Source organism: Cimex lectularius, unplaced genomic scaffold, assembly GCF_000648675.2.
Source record: "Cimex lectularius strain Harlan isolate CLEC.00 unplaced genomic scaffold, Clec_2.1 scaffold298, whole genome shotgun sequence".
NCBI lineage: Eukaryota > Metazoa > Arthropoda > Insecta > Hemiptera > Cimicidae > Cimex > Cimex lectularius.
Window position 1 is genome coordinate 143,424 of NW_019392861.1, and position 19,050 is coordinate 162,473.

General features: G+C 36.7%; 2 protein-coding genes and 2 long non-coding RNA genes across 4 annotated transcripts; 1 reads left to right on the top strand and 3 right to left on the bottom strand.

Moving 5' to 3' along the window:
- Positions 1-602: 602 nt before the first annotated feature.
- LOC106665154 lies at positions 603-1,506 on the top strand (the record flags this gene model as incomplete). The annotated part of the gene is made up of 5 exons (XM_024228803.1): positions 603-685; positions 938-1,007; positions 1,086-1,174; positions 1,246-1,363; positions 1,430-1,506. Coding segments are annotated over exons 1-5 (417 nt in total), but the record flags the coding sequence as incomplete, so codon positions are not given.
- Positions 1,507-2,124: 618 nt separating this feature from the next.
- On the bottom strand, positions 2,125-2,601 carry LOC106665271. Its single transcript, XR_001340289.2, has 3 exons — positions 2,475-2,601; positions 2,213-2,383; positions 2,125-2,139 (listed from the first exon to the last, which is right to left on the bottom strand). It is a non-coding gene; the product is annotated as an uncharacterized LOC106665271 (long non-coding RNA).
- A 4,420-nt stretch (positions 2,602-7,021) lies between these two features.
- On the bottom strand, positions 7,022-10,410 carry LOC106665272. Its single transcript, XR_001340290.2, has 4 exons — positions 10,338-10,410; positions 10,010-10,079; positions 9,816-9,948; positions 7,022-9,599 (listed from the first exon to the last, which is right to left on the bottom strand). It is a non-coding gene; the product is annotated as an uncharacterized LOC106665272 (long non-coding RNA).
- Positions 10,411-12,678: 2,268 nt separating this feature from the next.
- LOC106665313 (general odorant-binding protein 28a-like) lies at positions 12,679-18,695 on the bottom strand. The gene is made up of 6 exons (XM_014391647.1): positions 18,591-18,695; positions 14,514-14,583; positions 13,202-13,290; positions 13,023-13,140; positions 12,891-12,964; positions 12,679-12,828 (listed from the first exon to the last, which is right to left on the bottom strand). Exons 1-6 carry the CDS (start codon positions 18,639-18,641, stop codon positions 12,814-12,816), a joined length of 417 nt encoding a protein of 138 aa, XP_014247133.1. The 5' UTR covers positions 18,642-18,695; the 3' UTR covers positions 12,679-12,813.
- Positions 18,696-19,050: the final 355 nt, after the last annotated feature.

Here is a 19,050-nt window from a genome sequence, read left to right on the forward strand (position 1 = left end):
TCCACTTCTGGACATATGTCTTCAATGGGGTGGTGAGGTCCAGGTTCTACGTTGCCCACTTTCTTCCACTCCTTCGCTTATCCGTATCGCGGGTTGTAACCACCACGTTGTAGCACGGAGCCCGATAGGCCTTCCGTAGTCCGGCGCCTCCTTTTCTTTTAGCTGGAATTTCATTCTTCCGACGCCAAAGTAGGGGGATATATTCAGTTTTTTCAGCACCGACTTTACCTCACGCCGTCCAGAGGTCAGTTTGAGCTGCCTGTTACTGATCCGGTGCACAATTTTTTCCACAGACAGCCTAATGTTCCTCTCGTCCGCAATCTAGACGGTACAGGATGTAGGCTACGGGATGTCATCCTCCACCATAACCTGGAGGAAGCGCCCGTCCAGGGTACCAGTGTAGGACCACCCCTCGCAGCCGGGGGGGAATAAGATCAAATTACTAAGCCCTGGGATTAGTACGCAGCTAGCTTGTTATTTATAACAATACATTTACGTAGTCTTATCGAGGATCTGTGCTCGTGAGAGCTTTAAAATTCTTACAACCTCCTTGAAGAGCGAGGGTTCCTGCACTTGAGCTATATCATATATTGTCCCTTACCTTTTTTTACCTAAATCAGTCATGAATACGATGTCGACTGTTAAAAACGTCGTCTGCTGTTATGTATTTCTCTTCATTTTATCAGTAGGCGAACACTTTTATAACAGAGGTATTATTTTATTATTGCACTTTACAAAAACTTTATTTTTCAAAAAAATATCAAAGTTTTATAAACTTCCAACGACGACAGTTTCCAACTTAATAAAACTGAGATACGTAGATGAAAAATACAATATAGTGCAGTAATAAATTAATACCTCCAAAATAAAGTAAAACAACGAATAAATATCTTTTAAATCAATCTTCTTACCATAGAATTTGTATGTTTAAAATTAGGTATTTGGCAGCAGAGAGGACGTGCGGGCTACTTTGCAGATATGCAAAAAAGGCCTGGATGTTTCTGATGGTGAGCCATTTAGTCTAAGTTGACAAACCTTTTTCTGAAATTAATGCACATTAATGATGAAAAAATCCATCAATGCAGAAGAGCTAGAAGCGTTTATTAAGCCGGCTGTCCCAAAGACCGATTATGAGAAATGCCTGTGGGCTTGTACATTAAAGGCATACAACATCGTAAGTATTTCTTTTTTTTGTAAGTTGAATTTTAAAGAAAGCCATGATTGTAATTTCACGTGATAAATCAGATAAAAGAAGGAAAGTACGATCCGGACATGGCACTTGATGTTGCGAGGGACATGTTAAAAAATAGGCCGGAAGGGTTGAAGAAAATTGAAAATTTCATCAATTACACCCGCCAAGAAGGTTTTTTTATATTTCTACCACTTGTTTTTTTGAACGAAGAGTACAGGTTCGTTTTATTTTGAACAGTTGAGGAGATGGATGACGAATGTGAGCTGGCTAGCGAAATTGTACACTGCTACGGCAAATATGAAAAATTTGTAAGTGAAAATAAGAAAATAAATGTCGAATTACCTTAATTAATTACCACTACCACCAAAATACACAGTGGTGCTGTCAGAGAAGGCGCTAATCCACACAGGGTTATGTCGGTGTATAAGAATCGTTTTTCTTCCTAAAATATACTTTTTTAAAGTTAAATTTAAGTTCTATCAATGGTCAGTTATTGTGGCATAAACTGTATTGCCTATTGCGTTGCACATTAATACCTAAATTGTGGGATTCCTCTTGAGATCTCTGAGTGGTGAACTGTATATTGGTCGTTTTCGAAAACACTGGTCTGTCAGAAGCATTACCACCGTGGCCATCTCTTCCTCTATTGAGCTGAAATATGTAGTACTAATCAACAAGATAAGGTAAAGGGCGCAACCCTGCATTCAAACCCGACAACAAATAGACTTTTTTGAAAAACCCAGTCACCCCGCAGGATAGTTGGCATACCCTCGTACAAAAAAATATATATTTCATAACAAGTACAAAATTAATTTAATAAAGAAATTGTAATTCTCTATAATCGTGACAATCTCTCTACATGATTTCTAACATATTACTCTCTATTATTCATGTCGAGACGTATTTATAACTCCTTTTGCTTGAAAGCCGGATCGTTGTAAACAAATCTGTGAGTAGAACCATCATAAAAAACGTAATTAATTATTGTAAAACAAGGAAGATAGGATATAGAGAACACACATTCGTATGCAATGAAAAGGCGCAAAAAACTTTATTACAAGTCAATAGTTGTTTTTTTTTTCTTTTGCTGTTCCACCAACCCAAAAAAATGTCGATAGTGAAACACAAACAGTTTATAGATGATCTTATAGATTACTTCTTTTCTTTCAAAGATTTGCCAGGAGGGGCCCCCTGGAATACAAAGAATATATTCATTTTATATTAGTATTAGTTTTTAAGATATTTGCTGATTTTTCAAATGCTTTTGAAATAATTGACTTACAGGATTGACTCCTTTCATCAAACAATCGATAAGTGCAGTCCAGGTCTCACATTCGTCTTGCTTTGTTGCGACTGTGAAATTATGTAGACAATAGGTATTATAAAATGATCAAGGTGTTTTATAATAAATGTAAAATTTTCGTGCCAGTGATCAGACAAAGGCTCCATATCCAATTAGCCTTCTCTGCCTCCTTGGGATCAGTAAATAGGTTTTTGTTAGACTCCATCACTGCCAGTGAATTTACTGTATTGCTGTCCATCTATTACTCTTAATATATTTTATTCTTTCAAGAACTATCAATCTATCATACTTACATGTTCCAATTTTTTTAACAAACAATATTTAAAGCACTGCAAAATACAAATCGATTTAAAGTTTTAATAAACATTCGTAACTTCGTAAAAGTAAGTTAGACAAGATCGTGGTCCCGGGCCATGTTGGGTGCAGACCGGGCGACCGAGAGGGGCCCACACGACCCGGAAAACTCAATCAGGCCGGCAGATTTGAAAAGGAAAATGAGGAATTTGATCTATTATGCCACTGGCCTACTGGAATGAGATAGATGAGAAATTGAAAGTAGGCAAGGAAAAAATGACAAGGTTGAGGATAGGTCAAGCCCGTCTCACGCACGGCCATCTCCTGGTGAGGAGAACATGCAAACGCTGTTCACTGTGCGGAAATCTGGTAACAGTGAGACACTTATTAGAGGAATGAGATAGACTAAGAGTGGATCAAGAAAGGTGGGACCTACCCTCCAACCAGCGAACAACCCTGAAACACCAGTTACGACATAGAGTAGTTATTTAATTATCTGAGAGGAGTGAACGCATATTTAACCCGCCCCTTCTACGATTCATTTGATTTTGTATGCATGTATTTATTGGGGAGAAATGTCGTGAATGAACCGACTCAATATTAAGTACGTCGAAGGTCTGAATTTTTATAGTCAGGAGTGAAAGAGGGGAGACCTCTGATGGAATTTAAAATTTCATATTGTTTTCTCTTCCACAAAGGATTAACTCAACTATATAATCTACATCTATTTCAGGGAGTACCCGTTTCTATTTTATTTTTATCTTTCTTTTTCTTTTCTTCCTTCTCCTTACGTACTATCTCTTTTGTTCATTATGTTTTATACACTGTAAAGCTAAATTTTACTTCATAATGCTGCCCATGCCTGAAATGGATTTATCACTCACCGCTAAACCACCTAACCCACTTCTAAATTAAAAATAACAGGAAAATGGTGCAGGAAATTTCCAGTTATGTCACTAGAATCGGAACGAGAATGTTCCTTGAACAATTTCAGTCCTTTTAAAGTCTGCAGATTTATAAAGAGTTGTGCTCCAAAAGTCTCCATGAAACTTCTCCGAAATGGATCTATCCTCGTTGATATTAACAATGAAAATGATTACCTAAGCCTACAAACCATCAAAACATATGAAAATTCGAACGTAATTTTTACTCTCCATCGATCTCTAAATTTCTCAAAAGGTGTCGTGTTCGTTCCTGAACTGGTAAATTGTTCTGAAACAGAGATTCAAACCGAATTAGAATCCCAAGGCGTGGTAAAAGTCGAAAGACTGAAGAAAAGCGCGAATGGACACTGCCCCCAACCCAACTTTATTTCTCACCTTCCAACGACCTGATATTCCAGAAAAAGTAAATCTCGATTTTCTACAAATCAAAGTACGCCCCTTCACACCTAATCCAATGCAATGCTACTCCTGCTATAGATATCGACACATGAGCAAATACTGCAAGACAAAAAACTGTGGCAACTGTGGTGAAATGAGTCATGAAGCATCTATTTGCCCAAACCCACCACATTGCATAAACTGCTCTGGTTCTCATCCTGCCTTCACTAGACAGTGCCCGGTATATATTGCTGAAAAGAAAATAGAAAGTATAAGAAAAAGCGAAAATGTGTCTTTCAAGCAAGCTGAAACTCTGTACAAACAGCGTATTTCTCTACAGGAAAGACTAAATATGCCACTTTATTCTCAAGTAGCCTCAGCCTCCATACCACATCCACCAGTGTCACCCCATCACACTACCACTCCTCCATCTTCCACCAATCCTTCATCCTCTCTGCCCTCACCTACCCATTCCTCAACCACAAAATCATAAAATTGAGTCCCTTACAGAAGAGATAGCCAAGCTCACAAAACTTGTTCATTTCCTTGCAGGAAAGTGCCTCACATGTCCACCATCACAAATTCAACCTACTCCCCCACAAAATGAACTTATGATATCTATCCCCTCCAGTTCAAATACACCATCTACTAGTTTCCCCTCCCAAAATACAACTCTTATAGTCTCCAACAATAATAAGAACATCACAAAAACAATGCCCACACTCACAAAGAAATCCAAATCATCTCTAAACTTAGACAAATTAGCTCCAAACGCCCTATATCACAAGGCTCAAACTCCTCCAGTATCTCTCCCAAAGCCAAAGTCAAAACACCTAAAACTGAAACAAACAAACGCTTTCCTTAAATAAGTTAATTAAGTTTAACCCTATATATCAAAATTCCCCTTCCTTATTTATAATTAACCACTATGAACTTTATTCAATGGAATATAAATGGTATAAATTTTCACCGTAACGACGTACAACTCTTAATCAATAAATTCGACCCATATGTTGCTAGTATTCAAGAAACTCACCTAAAAGTTAGTGATAATTTTACAATACGTAACTATCAAATAGCTCGAAAAGATTGTAGGTCAAATTGCCTGTGGTGGTGTTTGCCTTTTAATTAAAAACTCCCTTCTCCAACAAACCTTGTCTTTGTCCACCCCCCTTCAAGTCGTTGCAACTAGAATTCTATCCCCAAAACCCTTCACTATATACTCCATCTACATCCCTCCACACCATAAGCTTACAACTGATGAAATGGAAAATCTCTTACGCCAACTCCCCTCACCAGTATATTTGCTTGGAGATTTCAACGCACACAATTTCCTTTCGTATGGAGACCACACCAATCACAATGGGCGTAACCTTGAAACCTTTATTGACCGGAATAACCTTAACATTCTAAATACCAACTCCGCCACACATTTTTGTGCACGCTCAGGCAAATTTTCAAATATTGACCATCACCATCATCAGCCCCACCCTTCAGCCTTTCCTCAGTTGGTATGCTCTCACTGACTCCCATGGCATCATTTCCCCATCCTTATCAAATCCTCTCTAAAAACTAATTTTTACTCTAGACCTTGCTACTGGCAACTCCACAAAGTTGACTGGGAAAAATTTCAAAACAATGTCCAACTTGAAGACCTAGTACTAGAGGAAACAAATATTGATGACTTAATTGAGAATTTGAACAGTAGGATCCTAAAAGCTGCGTAAATTTCCATCCCTAAATCCAAACACAACCCCTCCCTTAAACAACCAGTACCATGGTGGACTGCTGAATGTGCTCAAGCTGTATATGAACGTAAAAGAACCTTGAGAAAATTTCTCCGAAATCCTTCCTCAACCAACTTTGAAATCTATTCTTCTGCCAAAAACCAAGCCAATCGCATAATCATAACTAGCAAAAAACAATAGTGGGATAATTTTCTCACAAAGGTAAATCGGCACACACCCATCAAAGAATTCTGGTCCACTGTTAACAAAATCATGGGGCATGGTTATTCCCCTCCTGTTTCCGTCCTCCAGTCAGGCAATAATTTTATAACTAACCCCAAAGAAATTTCAAACCTCCTTGCAAAGTCGCTTCACGACTCTACACTAACCTTCGACCCAAAATTTCAGAATATAAAATCATCAAAAGAATCTACCCCTCTACTTCCTGCAAACCTTGATGACAACGATCCTTTGAACTTCCCTTTCACCCTCTCTGAATTCTCTCTTGCTCTGTCCTCGAGAAAAGACACTGCCCCTGGACCTGATAACATCAGTGTAGGATACAAAACCTTTCAACAAATATCAAAAACAATTAATTAAGGTTTTTATTTGAGAAGAAAAAAGTTAATGGCACGAGCGGGATTCGAACCCACGATCGTCGGCTAGATACGCCGCTGCTCTGCCACTTGAGCTATCGTGACCTCGATCCACTCGGACAACAACTTCCTATCTCAACCCCACCTTATGAGTTTTCCCTCCTTTTTGCCATTTTTCAATGGAATCCCGCTCGTGCCATTAACTTTTTTTCATCTCAACTAAAAACCTTAATTAATTGTAATGTATTAATTGGTCAAGCGGACCACGAAATTAGTGAATTTAATGATTAAAATGAAGTACACTTCACTAAAGCTCTCCGTGGCCTTTTCATTTGTCGTCGAGAATGCAATCCGATTAAACGACATTTGAAAAATGGCAAAAAGGAGGGAAAACTCATAAGGTGGGGTTGAGATAGGATGTCCGAGTGGATCGAGGTCACGATAGCTCAAGTGGTAGAGCAGCGGCGTATCCAGCATTCCAGCCGAAGATCGTGGGTTCGAATCCCGCTCGTGCCATTAACTTTTTTCATCTCAAATAAAAACCTTAATTAATTGTAATGTATTAATTGGTCAAGCGGACCACGAAATTAGTGAAAATAATCAAAAAGTTATACTTAACTTTTTCAATGAGATTTTTCTAAAAGGTAAATTTCCAAAAATCTGGGGCAAAGCAGTAAACATACCAATCCTAAAGAAAAACAAACCCTCTCTCTTAGCCTCAAGCTATCGACATATCGCTCTTACATGCTCTCTGAGTAAACTTCTTGAAAAAATATTAGCCCAAAGACTTAATTGGTATCTCGAATCTCACTTGCTGTTACCAATTTGTCAGAGTGTATAATGGATGCCTTCCGCAACAAAGAAAAAGTTCTTGCTGTTTTTCTTGATGTCGAGAATGCATTTGACCCACTTGGCGACGACTAATTCTCGACTCTTTAATCCGTCTCGGTGTCTCTGGTCACATTCTGAACTTTATATCCAACTTTTTGGATAATAGAAGTTTTCAGGTTCGTTGTGGTAGCGCCATGTCTGATGAATTCTCCCAAGAAAACGGTGTGCCTCAGGGATGTGTCCTAAGTGCTACGCTTTTCAGTGTATGTTTTAATCAAATCCTTACTTCAATTGATTCACCTGTGCAAGCTCTTTTATATGCCGACGATCTTGTAATATACTGCAAACACAAAAATATAACCATACTTCAACAACAAATTCAATCTACTCTGTCCTCCATAAGTAGTTGGCTCGGTAATAACGGTTCCAAAGCCTCTGAAGCTAAAACGGTCGCTGTACTTTTCTCCAAAAGACAACCCTCTTTTCTACCCAATCTGAAAATGCATAATGCAGTTATACGGTACACAGACTCTGTTCGCTACCTTGGTTTGATTTTTGATAAGCATTTAAATTGGAAACTTCATCTTAAAAATAGAGAGCAATCATGTCAAACATCACTGAACCTCTTCCGTCTATTAATTTCCACCCGTTGGGGAGCAGACAGAAATAGCTTGTTAAGGCTATACAAAACTCTTATCCAATCTGAGATTGAGTACGGATCGGTTGCATATGGGTCAGCCAGTGAAAAAACACTTGAAATCATCAATCCAATTCAAAACCAAGGCCTGAGAATGGCTATTGGTGCCTTTCGTACTAGCCCTGTAAACAGCATACACGTTGACTCAGGTGAACTCCCACTAAAACATAGACGCCGCATGTCTGACCTCTTCTATTTTGCCAAAATCCTATTCACCCCATCACCCTCTCCATTCCTTTTTTACAAATGGACGCCCTCTACCAAACCTTCCTGACTGGCACATCCCACGTTTTTCCTCCCCACTAAAAATCCACATATTCCTAACAGATTACAAAATTGAAGTTCCTCACGTCTAAAAATCGCATTCATCCACCATCCCCCCATGGACCCTCCTCACTCCTTCCATTTGCTACTCACTCTCTTCTGACAATAAGGATCGTACCCCACTGTATATATTTAAGAATGAATTTCTAATGTTCAAATCTACACATTCAGAAGCAGTTTTTGTTTTCACTGACGGATCCAGGTCTGAGGATGGAACTGGATCTTCTAATGTCTGTGAGTCACCAGTTACTGCTGAACTCCTAGCTATACTCAAAGCAATTAACATCATTAATGTGTCCCGTACCACCCTAATTATCTGTTCTGACTCTCTTTGAGCACTCACCACACTAAAAAACACATTCTCCCTAAACCCAGACATCTACAATATTCTTGCAAAGTTAAAGCAATATCAAGACGTAGGTGTAGAAGTATTATTCAAATGGATCCCAAGCCACGCTGGAATAACTGAAAATGAGAAGGCGGACCGTATGGCGAGAGAGGCAGCCTTGAGTGGTGTTCCTCACGGAAGGGTCCCCTTCAGTGACCTCTGCTGTCACTTTAGGCGGCTCATCTGGGGGCATGGAAGTGTGAATGGGGTGCCTGCACAGAAAACAAGCTCCTCGCAATAAAGAAAGATGTAAAGAAATGGGAATACTTTTCTAGACCCTCCCGAAAAGAAGAAACCCTCCTAACCCGGCTTCGAATTGGCCACTCCCGACTCAACCATAGATTCCTCCTTGAAAGAACTCCTAAACATATATGTCCTCTCTGTAAAACTACCGTCACAATATCCCACATCCTAATAGATTGTCCTTTATACACCTCTAAAAGAACCCTCCATCAGATTCCCAAAGACCTCCAATCCATACTAAGCAACAACTCAACATCAATAAACAAAATTTTTAACTTCTTAACAGACATCCAACTAATTGATAAAATCTAATATCCCATTCCCTCAACTCTTGTTTCCTTTGCTGGTTCCCCATGTTAGCGGTGTGGTGCGGCTGATTTCTGGCGACGCCCGTGCGGGTCCTCGGGTGCTGGTCGGTCTTGGGCTGGATTGAGGGGTGCTTCCCCGGACTCTGAGGTCAAGGAATCTCCAGCGAGCTTAGAGGAGGCGTCGATGGTGACAAGACACCGACCCCACCTCGATAAAGTCCTGCGCGCAATATTAAGACTAAAGCGAGAGATCCGTGGGGTTCCGTTCTTTCCAGGCCTGGGGCTGCCACTGCGCCGGGATCTGCGGGGGCCTCGCTCTGAGGGGGCCGGGCTGCGCCGTTGACTCAAGGCTTAATGACCAATACGGGTGCAGCCTTTAATTTATTTAAAAAAATAAAATAAAATAAAATATTAAAAGAAATTAAAAAAGGGGCGGGTCACACAAACAGTCTGGCGAATAGAATTTAGATATATAAAATTGATGTTCACCCAGGCATAAATATTTACATCCATAAAGAAGAAGAAGAAATTTTTTAATAGAAAAGAATAATGGGTAGGGAACAAAGTGGGGGACATAAAATGGAGATTACCCCAAAAATATGAGACGTGCCGTGCCGGTGATGGCCATTGATGCAAAAATAAAAAGTTTAAAAAAAAATTCATTTACTTTTTATTCCTTCGTTTTTGGCATTTGTTGCCCCTCTGTCATATTATAGTATGTTTCTGAAAAGATTTTTTTTTTAGATTTTCAATTGTTTTTATTACTTTTACTCCACCGCCATACCATCCGACATATCATCAGTCTTACAAACCTTCCATGCGGTTCTAACAGCATCGCTATAATTTTGTTCTATCTGAAACAAAAGCACTAGTTGAGGTTTTATTTGAAACACTTAAACAGAAATCTATTATTTTAAGGAGTTTCTTTAATAGGACTATGCATAAGATGTATTGTTATTCCATTTTATTTATATTATTCTACTGTTATATTATATATTAATTGCTTTTAATATATTGAACTTTTATTATATTGTTTCATATTAATAACTATATACATCGTTCAAAGTAAAAAAGTTAATTAATATATTTGTAATAATAGTAATATTTCTCACCACTGAAGCAAAACAGCTTGTAGCAATGACGGCGAAAACAAGGATAAGACCTTTCATTTTTATAAAATTTTCTACAAGAAATGATATTTTCTTTAAACGGGAGCTTCTTTTATACTGATTTTTCGGTCCCACCACTTCTGCTCAGGTGTTCTTGTTTAAATAATTTGTTGACATACGGACCTGTCGTTGTGCTGTGACGTGTTTTTCTGATGCAATATTCGACTTGTTTTATTACATTACTATGAGGTAAACGTCTTGTACAATTCATTTGTATTAAAACATATTATAAATGTGTGGTGATTAGTGACGTTATTCGATGATTATTCGGAAATAGTGAGATGCGGTCTGGTGTGATGTAGGTTTCAGAAAAAAGTTTCTTTATCGTGCCAACGTTTCGATCTTTATTGAGATCATCTTAAGAGCATGGGATTTATTTGATTGTTTAAATTTAACAAATACATGTAGGATGTGGAAAAAAGTGAATTTATACAATGCAAAAAATATATATTTTTTTACGACAATATCATTAATGAAATTCAATACAGATCAATTTATACAATACCTATATATTACATTACATTCCACACATCAAATATTTTTCATAGTCTAATTGTCCGACAATTTAGCTTTCCTTTTCCTATTTATCCCTTTCTATATAATCCTGAAAGGATAATCTGGCCGAACCATTACCAACACATTGTTTCCCTTCGTCGGCTCTTTTCACCTCAAAGAAGCCGACGCCTTATACAAAATGTCTTTTCTATACAGACTTCCTTCCCCACCCCTTCAAAATACAACGTATATAAACATAAAACAGCAAAATCTCACTGGTACTCTCAACACGACACTCAAGAATGGCACAATTACACAGAAGACAAACACTTGAGTTAGAAATACTGAGTGAGTAGAAATACTTTGATTGAATATATAAAAAAATATATAATTTGCATTGTATAAATTCACTTTTCCACATCCTAAATGTATTTGTTAAATGTAAACAATGTTTGTAAATCCCAGGCTCTGAAGATGATCTCAATAAAGATCGAAACGTTAGCACGATAAAGAAAATGTTTTTCTGAGACCTACATCACATCAGACCGCATCTCACGATTTCTGAATAATTAAAAAATTTAAATTGAACATGGAGACAAATGCATTAATAATATTATAGATTTTGATCTACCGCCCATTTTAAATATGTACATAAATAATATTAAGCGTCCAAATAAATTAATTAATTAATTAAATTGTTATTAATTTTATCATAATTAACAATCTATTATTAAGGTATTATTCTAATTTAATTTTTATCTTTTATCTTTAATCACTAATGTATAATTATTTTCTTACTGTATTTACTAATCTAATATTTACTTTTCACACGTTCAAAAATTGAGCGGGGGTATCGGCGATTCACTTTTGCAATTCATGTCGAGAGATGTGGTTGTAGAACTCCTTCAACCTGATGATGAGCTAAAAGCTCGAAATCCGGATCGTTGCAAAACAACTTACTGTGAGTAGGAACTATCTTTTAAAAAGGATTGAACGCCACACTCACTCCACCATTCATCATTTCTAGTAGTTTTACCCCTTTATAACGTCGGACCAGTCATTAACTTTTACGTATATAGTGAATAAATATGTTCGACATACATAATGCCTGAAGGTCGACAAGAAGATCCTTAAACCGGAGTCAAACAACCCTCCTTTTGCAAACAACGGCCGAAACTGCAGTTCAGACAAGAGATAATCTTCACGGCAGGAATAAAACCGGAACTCGTAAAAGTCAACTATGTCATTACGGCTTAGGTACTAATTCCGTTATTCGGGAAACGGACTCCGGTACATATTCTAATACTCTACAGACGCCTTTGATCCAGCTTTATCCAACAGCGGGGACAAGAAATTACTGGCGTTGCATCGCGATGAACGGTTGACATTTGATTATGCTAACCAACTTCAGGAAGTAAGAGATCTTTCAACTGTTCAGACTTAAAGCATTCCATGATGTAGATAAATGAAGTTGAAGGAAACAATGCAGTTAGGCTAGAGCATTCGATATTTGTGCAAAAGATTTTAATTAATAAATGTCACAGAAACAAAGGTTGTCTTTTTTTATATGAGGGTAGTTTCAGGCACTTTCCTTAGCTCTTATAAACTCAATTAAGTTAAAAGAACATAAAAACTCAAAAAAATTTGAAGAGTGGTTAAAAAATAATACAATTTCTATCTGGTCGGAATATTTGAAGTATCCTATCAAGCACTTGTTCTACTAGACATTTTTATTGCAAGTTGTTCTGGAATTGTCTGGTAAATTGGTCATAAAATAAAGAAAACGAACTGGTTATTTAACATCTAATATTTTTATTTCAAAAACGTTTGTCCAGCATTTTTTTGACGAAGCTAGAAAGTATAGGTTTTTCTAATGTGTTCTGCCAGCAGTGATAGTACATTCTCCTTCCGGTTTAGGAAAGAATTATGCCAATCCCATCTGTAAATTACGCCATTTTTAAAGGGTACATAATGTTAAAGTGTAATAAAAAGTAAACTCACGGCCTTCTCATATTTTACAACGCATTGCATTATCTCGCCAGCGAGGTCGCACTCGTTGTCCATTTTTTTGGGCACTGCGGGAATAAAAATTATAATATGTAATATAATAAACGAATAAAACTTATTATTTACCGTCATCTCCGCAATGTTCAATGATATCCTTGATCTTCTTCACTTTCTCGGGGTCGTCCTTCATCAGGTCCTGGGATACAGCGAGGGCAAGCCTTGGATCGTATGTGCCGTTAATTATCTATAGATAAAACTTAATTAACGCACTGGATATTGAAAATCCTCTAACTATTAGTACTTACAACGTTGAAGGCTTTGAAGACGCAGGCCATTAGGCATTTTTCGTCGGTGGTAGTCGGAATGAGCGGTTTCAGGAATTCTTCCAATTCGGCTAATAATAATTAAATATGCTTAATTTTTTACTGCGGTTTTAATGGAATATACAAATATATTAGCAAACACAACTGCAAATAAAGCATCATTGTCGAATTAATTTACAGAACCAAGTTTCGTATTTTATATATATTCGTTTTGCTCAACAATAAAATTAGAGACAAAAAATAAATTTAAACCAAATTAATTTTGGGTTTAAATTTTTGCTCGTTTTTTTAGGACCGTTATTAAAATTAGTGTGTGGTATTTAGTGAGCGTTAGTTAATGATTATTTGGAGATCGTGAGATGTGGTCTGGTGTGACGTAGGTTTTAGAAAAAAAATTTCTTTATCGTGCCAACGTTTCGATCTTTACTGAGATCATCTTCAGGGCCTGGGATTTATAATCATTGTGTAAATTATACAAATACATGTAGGATGTGAAAAAATGAATTTATACAATGCTACAAATTTTAGACTCAAAGATTTGTACTCACTCAAAATGTTTCTGTGTAGACGCTTCATTATTGTGTGTCGTGTTGAGAGTGCCATTGGGATAGTGCTGTTTTATCTTTATATACGTTGGATTTTGAAGGGGTGGGGAAGGAACTAGGGATAGAAAGACATTTTTATATGACCATTCCCACCATGGGAAAAAATGGGGAATGGTTCGGCCTGATTATCCTTCCAGGATTATGTACACAAGGATAATTAGGGAAAAGAAAGCTAAAGTGTTCAAGAATTAACTATTTAGAAATGGTTGATGTGAGGAGTGTAATGATTGTTTTATATCTTTTGTGTGATATATGTATGTTATTGATATTGAATTTGATTAATGATATTAGCATAGCTGCGACTGAGACACATCTAACATATCATATCAAGTTCCCTGATCTCGAACTTGCTATTAAATGTTCTATTAAACTAAAAAAATTGTATTACATTACCTATTTGGAAACGCCCCTTTTGAAATATATCAAAGACTCAATATTTAAAATAAATAAATGATAAATACTACCAGAGTTTTTAGAGATAAAGATGCAAAACTAACCCCTGAAAGTTTATTTAAAGGGACCGCGGTTTGCCTAGTGGTTAGTGTGAAAGCCTAGACCAGGGGTCGTGGGTTCGAGTCCCTCCGTAGCCCCTGGCCTTTTTTTTCGCTTCCCTTTCTCATAAAAAGTATACATGATTCATACCAAACCAGATCATAAAATAACAAAGTTTAATAATAAAAAATTCATACCATCAGTAACTTCCTGGCCATTTTTACATCCTTGCATTGTCTTCCGTAGCTCTTCCTTATAAGCTGAGGCCTGCAATGGGTATAGAAAAATTTGAAATTTGTTTTTTTTTTCTTTTGAAATGTCTGTTTTGATAAGTTTTTAAATTAACTTTGGTACAAGATTACTCAATATAAGCCCTCAATATAAGTATTATTGTCGTTATATTAATTACAACATACTTATTTTAACATAAACCAAATTAACCGAGATCAAAAATTCATTATTGTCGTTATATTAATTACAACATACTTATTTTAATATAAACCAAACTAACCGAGTTCAAAAATTCATTAGTTTTTATTTGTAAAAAATTAATTTTAATGAATTCGTAGAAAATTGATCAAAACACCGGAATACAATTTTTTGATATTATGAATTTACCTAACAATTTATTACACGGTTTTCCTCATAAAATTTAACTAACAATTTATTTCATGGTTTTGCTCATACAATTACACCATTTTCGTCGAGAAGCGTAAGAACAGGACACCCATATTTTTTCTAGTTTATTTCAAACTATGTATATGTAATTTTGTCTTTACATTAATTACAACCTTCTTATTTTAATATAACCCAAATTAAACGAGATCAAAAATTCGTGAGTTTTTAAAAAATGATTTAATGATGGTTAGGCAGAAAATTTGTCAAAACACAGGATTAACTTTATTTAAAACAATTGAATTTAACAAACAATTTATTACATGGTTGTGCTCATAAAATTTCACTAACACGCTTCTTGTCGGAGCGGAAACGTGGAAAACAGGAAGGATTTCTCAACCCCATCGAGAAAGACAGGTTTTACGCTTATAATTTGGATCATCTTGGACCATTAACTTCTATGCCGAAATGTTACAAACTTTTACTTACAGTTATAGACGGATTTACAAAGTTTTGTAGGATATATCCCTGCAAGTCGACATCGACGAAAGAAGTTCTTGAAAAGCTGTGCATATAGAAGAGTAATTTTGGAACTCCTAAAATTATGGTAACTGAGAGAGGATCTGCATTTACTTCTAAAGACTTTACAGAATATTGTGAGACAGAAGAAATTAAACACGTCATGATTACAACAGGAGTACTGAGACGAAAAGGACAAGTCGAAAGAGTTAATGAAATTATAATACCGATCTTGACGAAACTTAATTTGGAAGACCCTGATAAATGGTACAAACACACGGCGGCCGTACAAATGCCGATGAACGACTCCTACCATCGAAGCATTGGAACACCTCCATTCAAACTTATGTATGGGACAGAAATGAGACGACCGGAGAACAAAAGATTACGAGAAATTATTGCTGAGACAGTTGCAGAAACTTATGATGCAGACCGAGAGGAACAACGAGCCGAGGGAAAACGCCAAATTATAAAAGCGCAAGATGACCAACATCTTCAATAAAAGAAGAAACGCTCTCAGTTTTTATCGATGTCAAAAATCAGATCCAAATTTTTGGAGCGTTATAAGGTAACTGAGGATAACGGGAAAGATATAATATAAGGTGACTAAATGTGGAACAGGGGAAGGACCAACGCAGACATCAGCGAGCACTGATCATCTGGATGAAGAAGAGGATGGCCGAACTGCTGAAGGACCCGAGGTGCGCCAAGCGGCAGGAGGGTAGAAGTAGAAGGAATTGAGTTGAGATTTTGTGTTAAAAAGGATAGACGTTTATCGTGTGCGCTGTGTCGAAATCATTTTATTTTGTTCAAATAGTGTGATTAAGTTTTATTTTTGTTGCTTGTAATGAATAAAATTCATAAATCATTTCGAGTAAAATTTGTAATTAGTATTTTATAATTAGTAGTTACTAATTTATCCAATTTTCCTACATACATCGTAATGGAAATAATAATATACAAAAAACAAAGGAACAATGCTTATACATTTTCTACTCTCTCTTACAGCACTGTGTACGTGTATATGTTCGCCCTCTGTTTTGTGGTAGCAAACTGTTCATTAATGACCTGTCTTGCCCTACAAAGCGACATTTCAACTGCAAAAGCACAAGTGCTTTTACTGAGTTAAAGAATTGGTCGATAGAACTGAGAAAATGGCCATTACCGATCAACTAAAAGGAATAATTTAACAGAAATGTGTAAAAATAATATAAGTAAAAGAATTATTTTCTCTATGCTTATAATGGTTTGTATTTATTATGAATTTTATAACTACGATTTTAGACGCAGCAAGCAAATGAGATAACAGCCAATGAAAATGTATGTTACACATAATGAGAGAAGTAACCCAGAAGTGACACTCCCTTACATCCCGTCAATCAATTTCTCAAGGCAATCTCTCTCTGCCATTACAGCTTTAAACGACGTGTGGGATTTCCTCTTGAAAGCTGTTGGACAACTAGATTTGGAGTTAAGGTCTAAATTTTGGTCCAAGTTTTAATATTTTTCTTAATATTTTTGATTGGATGGATTTTATAAGAATTAGATGTCTGCGTTGATCCCTGTAAATATTCTAAAAGTGTAACGAGTATTAGTAGGCAAAGGTGAGCGTCAGTAATGTCGCGACTCCGGTCAAGCAGGGTCATCGAAGCCCGGTTTAAGATGAAATGCGTGATGTGCAGAGTCCCCGTGATTCCTCTCTTGCTCTCGTTTGCTAAATAATAAAATACTTATATCCGCATATTGAATCCTTTGTAATCCTTACTCTTGTTCCTAACAGATTAACAGTCCTCAAACTTCAATTCCGAATGCCTATATTGGTCTCAAGAGGGACTTGTAAATCCCTTAGTTTCTTAGTAAGGTGTAAGTTAGAAGTCAAGTAATCTAAATTTGGTGCGTCAGTTAGCTTACACTTTTCAGTCGTATGTGATGGATTCTACTTTAGTCTTTTGTAGGTCCCAGGAACCGCAGAATATTTGAGGTTGGAATGCTTTTCCATTGAAATATACTGTAGGACAGTGGATTTTTGTAATTGTAAAAATCAATGTGGATGGATTTATTTTCGTAAATTTTTATTCTCCATTTTCGAGACGAAGACTGTCTGTTTAAGGTTTAAATAGACTTAAGTGTTATGACTAGCTAGGGATTGAACGTCAGGATGGTTGTGTCGTCAGCATAAGAGCATACAGTATCGTTAGGAAAAACAAGAATGTCGGGTGTGTATATCGTGAGTAGTATGGGTCGTAGAGTGCTGCCTTGGGGGATTATAAGAAGAAAAGGCAACCCCCTGAGCGATGCGACAGTACCTGTCTGTCAGGTAGGATATTAATATTTTATTTTTATTTATTTTTTATGAGGATTTCAACTAAGAGGTTATTTGAACTCTCGGGGAGCCGGTGCCAATTTTGAGAAAAAAATTGTAAGAATGTCGGATTCAAATCCTGGACGTTTCTCCTACTATGATGAATATTTTCACTGTATTGAGAAGTATGTTGTTCCAGTATAGCTTTGTGGATGTATGTCAGGAAGAGCAGACCTTGTTTTGTTAATTTTTGCGATACGTTGGACGTAATTAGGTCATATCATAGACCTTTCAGGAAGATAAAGTAGAAGGGAGAAAAGGCTTGGGAGGTTATATAAACTGGAAAGGTGAATTTATTCGCTGTTCAACCTCTGCAATGTGGGCTGACATCTGTATGTCTGGGTAGAAAATGACGACGTCAGAATAGTAGTCGGCAATGAGCTATGCTTTGCTTCGTCTGTTTTGGCCAGGAATGAATACTACATAGGTATGAAGAAGAAGGTTGGAAGTTGTACAGAAAGTCGTGTTCTGTCCTTATCGTCTTTAGTTTGTGTAGTGTTTTTTTCGGTTCTCTCATTGATGATTGGTTGACTCATCGAGTTGATTCAGAATTCTAAGGAGGGTACCGTGTCCGTGCCCATCACTGTTTTATGTACTGTCAATGTGAAATGCTGAGCAGCTTCGTCAATGTCTACGGTGTCTTGAGGAAGGTGTTTAAGTTATTTTTATATTTAAAAAGAGAAAACTTGTTTTCTTAAAAAAAAACAACTTTGTTTTGGACATATTCTCTATCTATATTCAATAAATAAAATAAGTAATTACTGGAAAAAAGACTTACCGCGATCACACAGAGTGTCAAAATTGCAAAAAAAGTCCTGGCAAGAAGCATTTTGATATGCGAAATAGTTCTGATCCCTACGGAAACAAATAAAAGACTTTTATACGAACAGAACGCCCAACTTGATAGCACGTTATCCCTCCCAGATGTAAATTAAACATAAAAACCTGAAATTAAGAAAAATTGGCCGTTTACTGAACCGTCAATCATCGCCGTCCCAACTGGTCATTCGGCAATTTTCTGCTTGGTGGGTTTTTATTAATAATGACAAGGAACTAAAACGGAAAAGATTTTCATGGGTGGCTAGGGGTCAAACATCATACAATGTACAGAAATTTCCTCCATTTATCTTCTTATGTAATATTGTTTCCTAAGTGGTATATTTCACTACACGAAGTGTTAATAAATTAATGTAAAGTTAAAAATTCAAGTTCAGATCATTAAAAACTCTCTTCTAATA